At 36.5% G+C, this 18,191-nt stretch overlaps 1 protein-coding gene across 6 annotated transcripts in view; it reads right to left on the bottom strand.

The window, feature by feature from the left end:
- The window catches only part of AQR (aquarius intron-binding spliceosomal factor), a 123,187-nt gene extending 106,878 nt beyond the window's left edge, over positions 1-16,309 (bottom strand). For 5 of the 6 annotated variants that reach the window (XR_007475324.1, XR_007475326.1, XM_049705477.1 and 2 more), the window contains exons 1-5: positions 16,027-16,309; positions 13,324-13,380; positions 10,992-11,032; positions 4,795-4,830; positions 807-927 (exon numbers count right to left, since the gene is read on the bottom strand). Coding sequence is in view for 3 of the 6 variants with exons in the window: in XM_049705477.1 (XP_049561434.1) it covers positions 807-927; positions 4,795-4,830; positions 10,992-11,032; positions 13,324-13,380; positions 16,027-16,101 (330 nt within the window). In the remaining 3 variants the exon portion in view is untranslated. The remainder of the gene's footprint in view (positions 1-806; positions 928-4,794; positions 4,831-10,991; positions 11,033-13,323; positions 13,381-16,026) is intronic. The other variant, XR_007475325.1, reaches the window with a different exon arrangement.
- Between the last annotated feature and the right edge of the window lie 1,882 nt (positions 16,310-18,191).

The following is an 18,191-nucleotide window of genomic DNA, read 5'->3' as shown; positions in this document are numbered from 1 at the left end:
AAGACACAAGGCCCTTAGTTTACTCTGGGTTCTAATCTGCCATATGATGGTTGTCACTTAATGAATATTTCAGTGAAGTGTCCATGGTTTTATCTTAAAGAATGTTAACACCTTTTCATTTTGGAGACCATCCCCTCAAAAGAGATGACAAGTACCCATGCCTTTCCTTATTTAAAAAAGTATGACTGGAGGGGAAGAAACTCTTTTGATAAGCTGACCATTTCATGGTGGCCAAAGAAAGCCAAAATTTTGGACCTCTACTAGCTGATCAAGCCTCTACTACAGTAGCACAAAGAGAAAATGTCAGTCTATTAGAAATGTCAAAAAGGGAAAACAGATCCCAAATCAGAGACAAAGAGAAAATTGAAATTACAATATATCTGTCTCAACTTTGGAAACACTACTTTATTCACATAAAACTACAAATATATACCCCCTGCTGTGAAACAAGGCACTGAAAAATATCTCATTTAAGCATTATCTGTTTGTGCTACTTAATATAAATTTTACTTTATCTGATGTAAAAGTCTTTATAACTCATGCCACTCTGTTTTAAGTTCAAAGCAGAAAAATAACTCCACATCCATAATTTTTCAATTCACAGTAAATTAGTTTAAAGAAAGTATTGAAACTGAAAGAAACCTAATATTATTTTTCATACACCCATTCTTTTTCTCAACATTTAATTTATTATTGGATAAAGTTCTGTTCTAAAAACATTATTTATTATTGGTAAAAAGTGTGCTACTTTGTAATGGCTTAAGTGAGCACAGTAAGAAAGCTATGAAGTAATTTAAATCTGTTACCTCCCATGCAGGGACATTTTCTCTGAACTTCTCATTCACCATACAGCAGATTGACATTAAATAGGCTTTGCTGGACACTTCTGGAGAATAATTCATCCAGAGGTAATTTTCAAGATACTGGCTGTGGAAGAATGAAAAGGGATAGAATATTTCATTAGTTACCACCACTTCTTTGTAATATATCACTCCCCTGAAAAAGCCTAATTATTTATAACTTTTTCAAAATCTATATTTATAGTTTGAGAATCCTTCACAAATTTACCTATAATGTAGGTCAGTGCTACCTACTATAAACATATGTAGCAAATGTGGCTTTGGAGAATGAGTCTTATACTTTTAAAGCAGGAAGACCTCAAAGGTTATTGACATATATAATTATCACCATTAGAGCACTGGATATTCCCTTATCTAAGGCATTTCGTGGAGTAAAAAATAAAAATATCTGGCAAATATCAGCTCTAAAATGGAATGATATGACGGGCAGCTTCACAGAGAAATGTATCTGAGAAATTAACATGAACTCACATCAGGACCAAATGATTTCTGGAAACTAAGAGACTTAACAAATCAAAAAGAGGATTTGTTACTTAATTTACAAGGTATTCAACATAAGTCAGTTTTCAAGGTAACTGGCATTTCCCCCTCAAGATGCCAAATTCTTATTCTAAGACTTTGGTGAAAATATTCCTAAACGAAGTAAGTATTTCTGATTTCTAAAACAAAGCTTAGCCATTTCTTATTCAGAGTAATTATAAACATCAGTTACTGTACGGGGTTGTAAAATACTCTCAAGCACTAATGCAAAAAAGAAGGACTTTTTGTTCCCATTTTAAATCACTCCACACGTATTACTTTTCAATTGGTTACAAGTGCACGTGCACATACTTGCACACACACGCAGAGTTATGCATTTTAGATTCTGCTATAGCATATAATTTTTCTACTTTCTCTTATTCTTCAAAGGTCTGCTCACATTGGTATTTCTATGGGTCTATCTTTAGCAATCATTCTTGCTTAATTTGCAAGAGCCTAGGAAACTGGTAAATAGTATTTTATCCTAAACAATGGCCAAAAGGCTCCAAGTTAGAGACTACTCTTTCATAAATAAAATGCATGAAACTTCGTATCATTCCTTTCTTATAAGCTTAAATTTTTTCCTGAATTATGCCCTTTAGAACTTCCATTACCAAGTCTGTTAATGTGAATCTGTCTGAAATCTCTTCATTTCATGGCAGTTTAGCTGGTGATAGAATTCTTTCTAGGTTGATAGTTCTACTTTTTTTCTATGTACTAGTCTCATACTACTATCTTCTCTATCATTACAATTGAGAAGTCTACAATCAATTTGTTCTTCTTCCTCTTTGAGTAATCTGTCTTTTTCTCTCCAGCAGATTTTAAGATCTTTACCCTGTCACTGTTCCTCTGTTCACAATTTGCTATACATACTTCCTGAATCTAAAAGACTCATATGTTTCAACTGTAGAAAATTCTTAACCATCATCTCTTCTAAAATGACACTCCTTCATTCTCTCTAAATCTCTTCTGAAACTCCTAATGGATCTTCTCATTCTAGCATCTAGATCTCTTAATTGCCTTGTACACTTTCCATCTTTATTTCTCTTTGCTATTATTTGTTAATTTCCTCAGCTCTAAATCCCCATTCATTAATTCCCTCTTTAGCTGTGTCTCATCTATTTAATTTGCCCATTGAGTTTTTAAATTTCAATGATTTTTATTTTCATTTTCCCCCAAACTGTCCATTTTTAGTGTCCTGTTTCTTGTTCACATATTCTATGTGTTCTATTATGCCCATAATAATTTTAAACATGATTGGACAGTGTGTATCAATTATATAATTACCTGGGATTTTCTGGGGGATATCTAATTCTATTCTTTATTGTTTCAACTAAATCTTGCCTTAATGTGCTTTGTAATTGGGAGTTTGAACTCATCTTTACCAGGGTTTTAGCTGTAGGATATTTTTGCAGTATAGTTGGAATACATGTCCTTTCAGAGTATCTTCATATTTGTTCCTGCCAGATGCCCCACAGATATTGTCTTGCCACAGTTTTTAACAGTAATGTCTTGGGTATTATCTGACTACACAGCAAACTCCAAACCTATTCTTTACATTTTTCAGATGATGAATCTGAGAATATTAGAGTCAATGATTTGCCCAAGATGATGCAGTTATCTCCATGATATACACATGATACAGAACTGACTCCAAACTACATCTCTTTAATCCAAACGTAAGGACTGTTCAATAATTCCTTGATTCTATTTTGGCAATCACAGCAAATGTAATCTATATAATAACACGTCCCTCTTACGCATTTCATCAAAGATTCAGTTCACTCTCCTGTACCCAGGCACCTCCTCCATGCCATCTCAGTTTTCACTCTAGCAAGAGACCATCAATTATCTTTATTACAAACTTGAGACTCATTATGTCTGGAGGCTGGCACAGAGAAAATGGCATTCTAACCCAGAAATTATTATACATAAAAGTTCCTGGAAGGTAACAACCCCCTTTTTCAGTTATTAAAAATCTTTCACTGGGCTTCCCTGGTGGCGCAATGGTTGGGAGTCCGCCTGCCGATGCAGGGGACATGGGTTCGTGCCCCGATCCGGGAGGATCCCACATGCCGCAGAGTGGCTGGGCCCGTGAGCCATGGCCGCTGAGTTTGCACGTCCGGAGCCTGTGCTCCGTAACGGGAGAGGCCACAACAGTGAGAGGCCCGCGTACCGCAAAAAAAAAAAAAAAAAAAAAAAACCCAAAAAACTTTCACTGTCACTGATGCCTTCAATATGCTCTGCTGCTTTCTCCTTCAGTTCCTGCAATTCTCTTGGTATCTGATATTTGCCAGGACCATAGAATTCTGGCTTTATCCTAATCATATATCAGCATCCTCTTGATTTTTATTTACTTCCCTTCTGAAAGATGGCATGATATGATAAAAAGGGCATATTAATCTAAGGGCCAGATGGACCCAATTTCTAGCCTCAGTGCTCTCTATAAAATAAGGAAGCTCTTACTGGGATTATCATGAGGATTAAATGAGATCAAGTATTCAGTGACAATACAGTTCTTAGGATATAGTAGGAGTCTATTTACAAGTTAATTCATAGCTATAAACTTCAATTTCTCTCCGTAAAAATAATAAGAACACCTACATCAGGACATTTTTTGCGAGGATCATATCAGTGTATGTAGGGAGAAACAGTTGTTAATAGAGACTGACTTCTGATGCAGACTAGACCTCAAGAAGTGTGGAGAGGTGAAAAAACCATGAGCTTTGGCATCAGACATTGGCATCCCAGCTCTGCCAATTACTTAAATGCATTATCTTTAACAAATAACTGCTCTGACCTCAGTTTCCTCCTTCACTAAGTGGAGAGTAGAATACTGACTTTGCAGGGTTTCTGTGAGTGTTCTGTATGTAAAATGTTTATTAACAATGTGCCTAGCACAAGGTTCAATAAACGGCAGATACTACTATCATCAACAGCAACCTTGGCTTTTACTTCCAGCCCACTGGCCATACCTGGTTGTAATATAATCTAAATTGTAACCTAAAAATTATATATTCTCTTCATCTGAAATATTTATCAGTGGCTTAGGTCAGAACAATGCTGGCTTAGTAATAACAAGTTAGCCTGGAAGGAAAAAATGGTTACAGAATGCATTCCAATTTACTCCCATTATCACTAAGGAACCAAAGAAGAGTTCAGAAATTGCTCAGCACACACTATCTTAATTAGTGAAAAACAACTCAAAATACAAGTCACACTAATAATGGAACATCATCTTTGAAAACAAAGGCTATCATACACGTATTCCAAAATAAGCCAATCACAAAAATATAAATCTTTTAAAATTTATAATTATTTTCTTATCCACTCACAGAAATGTACAGAAAACTTAGCTAAAAGTTAAGTCACACTGTCATCTTTAACTTCATCAAAGTAAAGTCTTTAAACTCACCTAAATTCCAAGAGCATTATCTTTCTGATGGCAAACCTAAAAATATAAAAATAGTAAAAATATTTAAATAGAGAAAATAAACATTTCTGAGTTACTAATGCAGATGTATTTTGGAATCTTGTTTTAATTTTGACTCACATATCAGAATAATTATATTTATTTATGCATTGAAAAAAGCAAATTTTCTTTTTATTTTTGTTTGTATTTTGTTTCAGATAGTTTACTTTATTTTTAAAAACTAAGAACAGTTACTTATATCCTACCCATATAACAAACACAATCAGCACCATGACATATGAGGATACAACACATACATTAATAAGCCAAGTAATTTTAATCAAAACACAAGTGCTCATCAATATTCATAATATTAGATCACAACTGCCAAAAGCTAGCCTGTCTCAATTCTTAAACACTGACTAACATTCTTCCATTTAATAATCAAATGAAAACATTCTGCTGAAATCATGGCCTCCTATAAGCACAAGGGACACATGTATCTATATCACAAACATGGGAATCAGGCTTCTGTAGCCTTGACATTAAGTTTAAAATATTAGAAAATTGTGGAGGGAATATCAGATATCTCTTTATATACTTTAAAAATCAGAGTGTTTTGTTTTATATGGATAAATGATGCAGTAGTTACAAGGTATCCTTCCAAAGGTAGGTTCAAACGTCCACTAATTTAGTTTTATCATTTTGTATATTGACAATAAAGTAGCCAGACCAGAACCATGCCACTGGATATTAGCCTCCAGCTTTGAAAATTAAATCAGTATGCATTATAAATTTATAATACCCCAAGAGACCATTATCCTGTCAAAATCCTATTCCACTGATTTCTGATCTCTTAAATAGTTTCACTGAGCAAGCAATGTCAGAGAACTTTAGTGAGAATGAAATGAAGGCTCTAACTGTGCAACAGCACAAAGACAGAACACTGCCAAGGCACTGGCTTCTACAGCCAGCAAAGCCACTGAGAGGATACAAAAGCTTGTGTTGTACACTCTAGATCTCCAGCTGCAGGCATTTCACTTTACATGTGTGTTAGACAACAGAATTCAGGCCCTGCTATGCAAATACCTGCACCCTTAATTTCTTCAGCCACAAACAGGACCTCATTGATGAAAGAAAGAAAATCTTGGTTCACGAGATAGATCAGTATTCTAGTCATGATTTAGTGTTACCTTGGCAACATCTTTAAACACCCTGGGACCCAGTTTCCTCATGTACAAAAGAGGTGAAGTGGTCAATTTTTTTTTTTCCTGTGGATGAGACTGGACAAGTGAAAAATCAGTTTTGATGGGTCAAGATAATGCAAAAACACTCAATTTCTCTTATAGCAATCTTGGTGGTATTCATTAAATTGGGGGTTTTACGCTTCTGCCAGTAAACTTTCTGAGACAGATAAAGAACTTAACTAAAGGGATACATATAAGATATAAAAATGGGTCTAGAGACTAGATATTATGCCAGAAAATCTTTAAAGATAAGGATGAAAAGTATAAGAAATAATGAGAAATATAAATAAAGGATTTGGGGATGGTTATTTTATTAAGTTACCAATATTTACTGAGAGCATGCTTTGTAAAGCCTGACTCCGGTCAAGGGTTTAACATGCATTTCATTAAATCCTCCCAAAGCTGGATAATTTATATACAATACGTTGGGTCTATTAACCATATTGTTAACTGGATGATTAAATTTGATAAAAAAAAAAAACAGTGGGGAGGGGTAGTCAAAGGGGTTTTTTTTTGCTGCTATAATTGCCCTCTGCTATCTCTCTTGGGATATGGTTGTGTGAAAACATGAGGTCTGGAGCTGTGGTAGCCCCTTTGCAACCACATAGGGAAAGCCAGAAAGTTTGTTAAAAGGCTGACAAACACCCTCACATTATGAACTTCTGAACTACCTACTCCAGATTTATTGTTAAATAGATGATTAAAAAAATCAAAAAATAATTGTGAACAAAGCCAGCCACAAACGAGTACATATCATGTGATTCCATTTATTTAAAGTTTAAAACCAAGCAAAACTAAACTATAGTGTTCACGTTTGCATACTTACATATTTAAATGATATAGCAAGGGCACATAAGGGTTTGTGGGATGCTAAAAGGTTGGTTTTTTTTACCTCAGTGGTGGTAAAAATTCAGAAGGCTAAATGTTTCTGTACATTTTATGTGCTTTCTGTTAATTTCATAGTAAAGAGGTTTAAACATTTTTAATAAAAAGAAATATAAACACTGACAAAAGTAAATTGCTCTAAAAGTCATCCCTTTTTTATCTTTCAGTATAAAAATCACTTGGATGGATTAACAGGATTAATAATCATACCAAAGTGTGTGGGTTAAGAGAGTCCTAAAGGGCAAATGGACCCTGTCCTATTTAAGAACAGAGTATTGGATAAGAGCCAGAGAACAAGGATTTAATAACCTGGCGCTGTCTGTATCCATGGTAAAATATCTTGGGCTAGTTACTTAATCTCTCTATACCTCAGTTTCATCATCCATAAAATGAGGATAACGGTACCTATCACAGAATTGTTGTGAGGATAAATACGCTGCTATATACAATGTGCTGAGATCAGAAGCTGGCACATAGCAAGCACTCCAGAAATGACAATTACTGTTACTTTTAATATTTTAAAATCAAACAGATAAAAATACATTAAGACAAATCCACCAAATCTGATAATGGTAAGGATAGCAAATACGAATCTTTTGTGTAATATACCACACACTACAATGGGGACTGAACAATATGGTATTTTAAGATCTACCTAATTTTGAGATTCTAGAAGTGATCATTTATACCATAAGAATATAAGAACTGATTGATTTAATTCCCAGATGCCTCCTAGGGAAATAGGGATGATGTACAAAAAAACGTGTATTATAAGAACCTTAATGTATCATATTAAGAGTGCCTTATGGCTGTAAACTGCCTATTTTGATAGCCTACAAACAAGTAAATAAATCTTACATTAAGCCATTCCCCAATAATGAAGAAGCTACAAGCATATAACTCTGCAAAACAGCTTCCACAAGGCACTAGTCTAAAAAAAAATGGTCATTTAAATTTTTAAATATACACTACAGTTTTTGTGCTACACAGGTGCATTATTTAACTTTTTGAACTTAAGGATTTGGGGGCAAAATGCAATCAGGTCACTTTTATTCAAGTGTTTAAATGTGTACAACATGAGAATATGGCTGTTAAGAGTGCCGTGATAAGACTTAGGGAGCCCCGCCAACGACTGTTACTACTTTCAGCAATTAAAACTGACTTAGCCAAGTCTACGTAACTTAAAAATCACCGGCAGCTTTTAGTTGTTAATTATATAAAAATTATATTCAAGGATGCAATATTAGTAGCAAAGGTTTAAATTTAAAAAAACCCTATAACCCTAAGCAATCCATTGGAGTGAAACCCTGTTCTACAAAGAGGCAGAGAACTAGCTCTGAATGTTCAAGGTAAATTCCAGATTGGTATATCCTTAATATATAATAAAAAAGGGTCCTAGAATTTATCTACCCACTCATCTTCAGTTTACTTTCCTCAGGCAATCTCCTCCATACCCACTTTCAACCAACAAGTCATATGTTACATATCTGTTCAAATGTGATATCTTTATTTTCTTTTATTGGAGTATAGCTGCTTTACAATGTTGTGTTAGTTTCTGCTGTACAGCAAAGTGAATCAGCTATCTGTATACATATATCCCCTTCTTTTTGGATTTCCTTCCCATTTAGGTCACCACAGAGCAATGAGTAGAGCTCCTTGTGCTACAAATTCTGTTCTCATTAAATATCTATTTTATACACAGTAGTGTATATATGTCAACCCCAATCTCCCAATTCATCCCACCCCCTCTTTCTCCCCTTGGTGTCCATACGTTTGTTCTCTACGTGTGTGTCTCTATTTCTGCTTTGCAAATACGTTCATCTGCACCATTTTTCTAGATTCCACATATATGTGTTAATGTACGATATTTGTTTTTCTCTTTCTGACTTACTTCACTCTAAGAGAGGATCTTTGCCTGATCATCAATCTAAAATGGCAGTCCTGTCGCTATACCCTAATCCCACTTTAATTCATAGCACTTACTACCTGCTGATACTATATATATATGTATATATTTTGTCTGTCTAGATAAGAATTAGAACACAGCTTCATGAGTAGAGGCTTCATCTGCCATGTTCACTGATGCACCCTTAGCATTGAAATGGTGGTTGATACAAAGTAGGCTCAACCCAATCCTCTCTTCAGAACTCTACACCTAAATACCCAACTGCTTATTCTACATCTCTCTCTATAGCTCTTTAGTGGCTAGAATTCAACATTTCCAAAAGCGACTAGTGATCTACACCCAATCCCACCACCACCAACAACAGCAAAAGTCAGTAATGGCACCTAATCACCTGACAACCTTTGCCAAAAATTTTGGAGTCATCCTTGATTCCTCCCTTCCTGTGTTCACCACATCCAACCACCAAGCACTTCTATCTCTCAGATTGGTAACTCTTCTCTATCCCAACTTTCCATGCTAGTCCATGCCATCATTATCTTCAATCTGACTACAACAATATTCACCTAACTAATTTCCTGCCTCTTGCTCCCTCCAAAATTTAAAACTACCACCATCATGCTTCACTGGTTTCCTACTTCTCTTCAAATTTAAAACAAACAAACAAACAAACAAACCTTAACATGGTCTTTGGCCCAACCTACTTCTACAGGCTCAGGAAGGGACTGCTAAAACAAAACAACAAGAGGACTTCCCTGGTGGCGCAGTGGTTAAGAATCTGCCTGCCAATGCAGGGGCATGGGTTCGAGCCCTGGTCTGGGAAGATCCCACATGCTGACATTAATCATCAATGTCAGTAAAATAGTCTTTTATTTTTAAGTGCTTTTACGTATGTTGTTTGCATTCTTAGATTCTTCTTGTCTTCATTTTGCCCGAAAACTTGTTTCTTAAAATAGTTTGCACAGGGACTTCCCTGGTGGTCTGGTGGTTGAGAATCCGCCTGCCAATGCAGGCGACACAGGTTCGAGCACTGATCCGGGAAGATCCCACATGCCGCAGAGAAACTAAGCCAGTGTGCCACAACTACTGAGCCTGTGCTCTAGAGCCTGCGAGCCACAACTACTGAGCCCACGCACCACAACTTCTGAAGCCTGCGTGCTTAGAGCCGGTGCTCCACAACAAGAGAAGCCACTGCAATGAGAAGCCTGAGCACTGCAACGGAGAGTAGCCCCCGCTCGCCGCAACTGGAGAAAGCCCACACGTAGCAACAAAGACCCAACACAGCCAAACATAAATAACTAAATAAATAAATTTTTTAAAAAAATGACTGGCCTCTTATTTTGACACTGCCTTTACAATATTTAGTAAAATTTACCTCCTAAGACTCAAACACATGAAAAAAATAAAATCTGAGATTTTATAAGGTCTATGACATTCATAACGCAAATGTTTCTATGTCATATTAAAACGGTTAGTTACCTTTTAAAATACTCATTGGGCATATATATCTACAGGTGCAGATATGGAAATATGCCCAAGACACATTGCTTAAAAAAAAAAGTCATGATGCAGAATGGTATGTAGAGTATAAACTCTTTGCTGTTTAAAAAAAATCAAAGGGGTAGGGAACTGGAACAGATGTATACATAAGTAAAGAAACTGAGGGTTAAGGGACAGGGAAGAAGATGTACTGAAACTTACCCTTTCTGTGTACGGTTCAAAATAATTTTTATTTTTTATTATATATATAGTTTGTACATTACGTACAAAATGCATATTATTTTGTATTTAATTATTATCATGTATATTTTACTTTTCCAATTTTTAAATAATCTTTCAAAAAGATTTATCAGAAAATAAGAAAATTAGTATTAGTTGAACTGAAATTTTAAAATCTCCATATTTACTCTTCCTCACGTTCCTTAAAAAACAAAATAAACCCTAAAGAACTTAATCCCTCTAATCTGAGCCAAAAATTAAAAGGCAAAAAAATATCTTATGCCTCTTCAGCAGCTAGATATAGTTTTTCTAGTCACCATCTCCTTGATGACCAAATCAAAAGAAGGAAAGTTCCAAGTTTATGATAACATTTAGTTTAGAAGTTCAAATGAGATCCAAGTTAGTCCCATCTACTTCCTATGTATGAAAATTAAACTCATTCCTACCTTGATTTGACAATTTCTTTCTCATATATATCTTCAATCACCTGTTAAAAATATAAAAATGTTTAATATCTCAAATAACTTTTTTTCAGACTCGAAATTGAGAGTTTTCAATTACTGAGATTACACAAAACAAGGTGGTTTAGGAAAGCTATCAAATATCACTGCTATTGAAATAATATTTAAGAGATTTTTTTATAATCCCATTATATCCCTCAAAATGTAAAATAACAGAAAGCAAAGCAGTAGGAAAAAATAAATAATAAAATATATCTAAATAAAAATAATTCTAGAAATAATTATTAAAATCATGTATTTATTTCATTTCTAGGGAAAATAAAAATTCACAAGATCAGGATATTTTTTAAAACTTAACAAAGTATATAAATGTTAACAGGCTCCACCTAAGAGTTTTAACAAAGTGCTTTCAGAAACCAGAAAGTAAACTGAAAGTGCAAAGACATAACAGAAGCAAATGCTTATCATTACATCCTGTTTTCCAAGCACATATGATAAAACCTCAGAATTTCCACTTACTTGGGTTAGGGTGGGTAGGATGGTATAATACATAAGAATTCAGGTTCTGGGGTTGGAAGCCTGGTTCAAACCATCCACCTTTACTGCTGGAGACTACAACCTTTGCAAATGCATGACTGCTCTAAGGCTCAGTTTCCCAGTATACAAAAAGGATCTAATAATAAGTACCCCGTGGGGTTGCTATAAGACAACACATGTAAAGAATTCAGTACAGGTCCTGGCACATGGTAAGCCTTTAATAACAGTTATCAGTAGCAGAAGTAATAGTAGTGCTAGTGACAAGAGTAGTTAAAAAAAAAACTTACTCTAAAATTATGAAGTACTTTAACATGGTATAATATAATATTATTTTATGGCAACTATGTCTTTTAACTGCTCAAAGTATACTTCTCAAATAAATGTTTGTGGGTGGTAAAGGGAGGAAGACAATGAAGCAAGCAAGTCTTGAATTTGTATGAAATTTTCTGTCATTGCTTTTCTGTTTATCAAAATCCAAATTAAATAATAAAATGATGGGTATAATCTTCTTTAAATACCAACTTATACATAGCTTCATCTAGTGTTAACTAAAATGATCTGAATATAAATTTAATCTCTAAAAACCTTGATCTAATTAAGTTCAACTCAATCTAGTAGTTTCATAAAGATATTTTTGTTATTAATGAGAAATGACCCTAGGAACCCCCAGACCCAACATATACAAGCACAAACATACACAAACAGCATATAGTAAGATAAAGCAACCTGGCTGATAATTATGAGTAATTAATGTATGTCAAGTTTATGAATATCCTCCTGATGAATAAAATGGGATTGCTGGCAAACAAAAATATATTTATAACTAAAACATTTAAGCTAAACTAATGTGAGAAATTTGGGATTAAGTTCAGTTTTAATAAGAGGGCCTAGATTATCACAATTCAATTTACAATGGCAAACTTAAAGCGAGTCTTCACTACTTGTTAAATGGCATGTGTATGTTAGCTCTATAAGACCTCTCTTTAAGAACCTATGTCAATGAGAATTAATCCTCCATTAGGAATCCTGCCTTTCGTTTATTCTAAATTGTGTCACCTGAATCCTAAGTCCCTTCCCTAATTGAATATGACTGGCCCTCAGTCATCTAATTCTCTAAACAACTTCCACCTCTTCCACCATTATCACAGATCTTTCAGTTCATCAACCTAAAAATAAAAGAGAAAACAATAGATTTTATCCTAGATGATCTGTCAAAAAAACTGTAGGAAGGGGCTTCCCTGGTGGCGCAGTGGTTGAGAGTCTGCCTGCTGATGCAGGGGACGCAGGTTCGTGCCTGGGTCCGGGAAGATCCCACATGCCGCGGAGCGGGTGGGCCCGTGAGCCATGTCCGCTGAGCCTGCGCGTCCGGAGCCTGTGCTCCGCAATGGGAGAGGCCACAACAGTGAGAGGCCCGCGTACCGCAAAAAAAAAAAAAAAAAAAACTGTAGGAAAACTGATGTGTATTTACAAAGATATTCATTACATGATCACCTAATAATGATAAATCAGAGCAATCTAAGAATCTATAAACAGGAAAATCCACACACATTTTTTAAAAAGCTTAAAGGAAATAAATAACTATCTCTGGGTAGTTATTTTTATTTTCTTACGTGTAGCTTCTGTATTTTCCAAATTTTCTATTATGAGTAATTATTAGCTTAGAAAACCATTCATTTTAACTTTTAAAAAAATTATGAAGAGCTTCTGTCGAATTAGCTCTTGAAAAAGATACAAAGAGCATACCTATTCAAAAGGGATGTTGCAAACCAAAAATACTTACCTTTATGTCAAAAGGTGATTTTTTCTTGATATGGGGAGCCCAGTATTTACAAGCTAACTGCAAAAGTAAACAGTATAAACAGTAAGTCATAGATTCATACCACTGAAGATTCATACCACTAACAGACTGAGATCATTCAGAAACAAGCTGTTTCTTAACAGGGCACTGGCGCAGGGCGAGGCGATAGAGTAATTTACCTATTAAGGGGACTACATGGGCTTGCAGACCAGTGAGCATCTTTGGGCCCAATCCACTGAATGCCAGTAATGCCCTGCACGGCACCCTGCCACTATGATTTTAAAAAAACAAAATATATTTTAAACTACTCCTATGGAAACAATAGGGTGAAGTTAATAACCACAGTCAAACACCTTCAGCATAGAGCTAATGAAACCCAGGTCTAGAAAGATTAAATGAGCTGCCCAAGACTACAATCAGTTAACAGGTGAGCCAGTACTAAAAAACAGAATTCAAAATCCTCAGGAATGTTGATTTGCAAAACAATAATCTTTAAGTGATTAGTACACATTCAGGCACACCTAAACAAAACCTAAAAAAAATTGTAGTTTATCAGTGGGTTATTACCAAGAATAAAAGAGTCAGTATGTTATATTTCAGCAAAGCAGGTTTTACCTGAAAAATGTGAATTTAAATACATATACAGGGATACCTCAGAGATATTGCAGGTTTGGTTCCAGACCACCACAATAAAGTGACCACCTCAATAAAGCAAGTCACATGAATTTTTTGGTTTCCCAGTACATATAAAAGTTATAATTTACACTATACTGTAGTCTATTAAGTGGCAATAGCATTATGTCTTAAAAAAAACAATGAACATCCCTTAATTTAAAAATACGTTATTGCTAAAAAATGCTAACCATCATTAAAAAAAGTGAGATCAGGGCTTCCCTGGTGGCGCAGTGGTTGATAGTCCGCCTGCCGATACAGCGGACACGGGTTCGTGCCCGGTCCGGGAAGATCCCACATGCCGCGGAGCGGCTGGGCCCGTGAGCCATGGCCGCTGAGCCTGCGCGTCCGGAGCCTGTGCTCCGCAACGGGAGATGCCACAACAGTGAGAGGCCCGTGTACCGCAAAAAAAAAAAAAAAAAAAAAAAAAAAAGTGAGATCACAGAGTTCAGATATCTGATCTTCTTAAAACTAAATTTTAACCTCTACATCTTACTTATTCAATAATAATTAAAAAGCCCCTTCTCTGGTCAGGTGTGCCAGGTGCTCAGAAATAATGGAGGAGGAGGGGCAGGGAAATGGTAGGATCCCTTCATACTCTCTGTCCTCATCTCATACCATCCTCCCTCTTACTTCTTAAGTTCGCTCTCCTGGCTTCTTTACATACACACCATAAGGCATTTCCACTTGCTACTCCCTGGACTGTTTCCCTGCTCTTCCCCAGACTGGCTCCTTTTTTGCATTCAGGTCTTAGCTTTTGCATTCAGGTCTTAGCTCATTCGGGTCTTAGTCAGGACTCTCCTGACTGCTCTCCATAAACCCCACCCAGTCTGCCACAATGCCATTTCATTTTCCTGATAGCAATAATCACTGTCTGAAACTACACTGTTCACTTATCTCACTCATCCCTCTAAAATGTAAGATCCCTGAGGGGAGGAAACTAATAACTTTTACCACAAAAATTCAAGCAATGGGAAAAGGGAGTTCTAGTCTAACTTGTCCAGAAAAACCTCTCCAAATTAATGTAGATGGATGACAGCGAATTAACCATATAAGAAAAGGTAGGGGAAAAAAATGAAGTAGAGGGAACAATGTTGAAAGGAGGTGCCAGGAGGTGAAAGATTGCATGGCACAAATAAATGCAGTTCAGTATGGCTAAACACTATGAGAAAAGGAGGAAAAAAAGAGAGGAAACTGGATATAAGCATGGGTCAGATCCCAAAACAAGGTGAATGATTCCAGTCATTATCCTAAGGGCAATTAGAACTCTTTAAGAAAGGATTCAAAATGACTCTTATGCTTCTGCCTTGGCAAATTTGCTGAAACAGGGCACAGAGAAGAAAGAAGCAAGTGAGTAATAAGTTCTGCATAGAGCTACCTGCACTCTTATCCAACACCCAAAGCAACAAATAAGGATTAGGAAAGTTGCTCAGTGCTACAGGGCTGTGTTTCCCTATTCAAAGCCAACCGCGGTTCACCATGCAACACAATAAACAGGTTTTAAATAAACGCTCTCTGACCACGGGATTGCTCTCTTCGTAGATGCATGTATTTGGAGCAGGTGTCTTGTCAAATTCTCACCATTCCCTTCAAAGATCTAGGTTACTCTAAGGCTAAGAATAAGCCTATCCCTCCTTCGACCTTCAGTTCAGTATCACTTCTGCTATGGAACCTTCTTGCCAGTCTCAGGTGACTGGGGTGGTTCCTTCTGTGAATCCATCTCTCCTGCGACGAACTCTAACATAGAAAAGCTCGCATAATAACTTTCTTTTCACGTGTCTGTCTCCCCTGGAACATGAACTCCTCGGGGCAGAGCCTCTTTCACCACGGTCTCCCCAACAGCTAGCACAGTTGCTGGTACACAGCACGTACTCTTTAGTAAAAAGACTTGAGTGTATGAATTGACAAACGAATGCCTCGTCGGTGCTCCCGTTCCCAAGAAAAATCCCACGTCCTGGCCTCGGGGCTTCAGCGTCCCACCCCTTCACACACACCAGACTCGCCCAAGCGCACCTGGGTCACGAACTCCGCGTTGATCTGGGACACCGTAGGGGCCACGATTTTCTTGGGCTGAGCAGGGGCCGTCATGGCAGCACTCTCCTTCCGCTCCAGTGGAAAACAAAGGACCGCTCCGAGCAGCGGTGAACCCGATACACTTCCCGCTAAGAAGCGACTGCGACTGCCTAACTCCGAGATGCAAATACCCGCGGAGCAGAATATCCTCAACGCTTACAGACCACAGGGATCGCGTACCGCAGCTTGTACATCCTTCAAGAAGCGGAACAGAGCGGGGCCGGAAGTGCATGCAAGCGCTGGTTTTGAGCTAGAGAGGCAAGGGCTTCGACCTCCCCCTCCTGCTCCCTAGCGGGAAGCTGAGAGAAAACACCCAGGGAGACGGGATTGATGTCTCAGTGACCAGGTAGATGGTGTTGGTTAAGGTTTTCTTGTGGTAGGGTCGGGGAGGGAGAGGGAGACTTGGAGTTTCTTCCAACCCTATAAAAAGTATTAGTGAAAAAAAAAACCAAACGGGGAATGCGAGGCTTGATTTTCACTGTTTTTTAACAGATTCATGGAAATATAAATTAGCATATAATGGACTGCACATATTTAGGGTGTAAAATTTGATTTGTTTAAAATAGTCATACATATGTGAAACCATCACCAAAGTCATAATAATAAGCATATCCAATGTCTCTAAAATTTTCCTAGTCCCTTTTGCAATCCATCCCTATCCCAGTTCTACCCACCCATTCTCAGGCAATCACTCATCTGCTTTCTGTCGCTATAGATTAGTATCCTTTTTATAGAATTTTATAAATATGAAAATAATACAGTACCTTTTTTCTTTCTTCTTTCACTCAACATAATGATTTTGAGATTCATCCATGTTGATGCATGTATTAATAGTTGGTGCCTTTTTATTGTTGAGTGGTATTCTATTTTATGGACACACCACAGTTTGTTAATCTGCTCATCTGTGGATGAACATTGAATTGTTTCCAGTTTTTGACTACTGCAAATAATGCTGCTAAGATCATTTGTGTATATATGTCTTAATGTAGACATGTGTTTCCCTTTCTTTTAAGTAAATACCTAGGAGAGGAATAGCTGGATCAAATGGTATGTGTATGTTTAAATTTTTAAGAAACTGCCTGTTTTCCAAAGTAGTTGTACCATTTTATATTCACACCAGTAGCATATGAGAGTTCCAGTTCCTCTTCCTTCTCACCCACACTTGATGTAGTCAGTCTTTTTAATTTTAGCCATTTTAATAGTTATGTGGTATACCTCACTGTAGCCTTAATTTGTATTTCCCTAATGACTACTGATGTTGAATGTCTGTTCATGTGCTTATTTGCCATCCATATATATTCTTTGTAGAAGCCTCTATTCAAATTGTTTGCCCATTTTTAAATTGAATAGCATGTTTTCTTATTACTGAGTTTGAATGCATACCTCTACCACTCCCAAATCCATATATAAATTAAACATGTACCTCTAGTAAACTTTCCCTGGATGAACACAGGCAAGAAACCGGTAACATGGTTGCCTCTAGGGAGGAGGAACTGGGGGAGGGGAGAACAGGAGCAAGGGAAGTCTTATTTTACATTTTACACCCTTTTGAAACTTTTGAATTTTGTAACATCTATAGCCCATTTGAAAATAAACAGTTGTGAAGGAAAAAACAAAAAAGTGTCTGTAGATATAGAAATTAAATGTGGAATCCTTTTTTCCTTCTACTTGCTATTGTATAAAGTTTATTTATAGAGCTAAAGATGAAAATTTGCATGATCCTAATTTTAAATGCAACAGATTTTGAATACATAAAGTATCTAATTACACTTTATTTACAAATGGAGTCTATATAACAAGAGGTGACATAAGATTTTCTGAATAGCTTTTATGATGAATCTTGAAAGGTAGATAAGATTTTGATAATCAAAAACATCAGGGACAATATTTCTAGTACAGTCATAGAAGAGATAAAGCCATGAAAGCAGGTCATGCTGGGAGAATGTTGGGAGTGAGCCATCAGGCTTAACATGTCAAAACCTTAAAAGCTAGAGAAAGGAGACTGTATTTATCTTGAAAGGCAATGGGAAACCACTGATTGGAAATCTACTTTTGGAAGACGACTTTTCAGTAGTTTGTTAGATGCGTTGGAATAGGTAAAGTGG

This window comes from Orcinus orca, chromosome 2, assembly GCF_937001465.1.
Source record: "Orcinus orca chromosome 2, mOrcOrc1.1, whole genome shotgun sequence".
Classification (NCBI taxonomy): Eukaryota; Metazoa; Chordata; class Mammalia; order Artiodactyla; family Delphinidae; genus Orcinus; species Orcinus orca.
The sequence above is the reverse complement of the archived record's forward strand: the minus strand, read 5'-3'. Positions and strand labels throughout refer to the sequence as shown.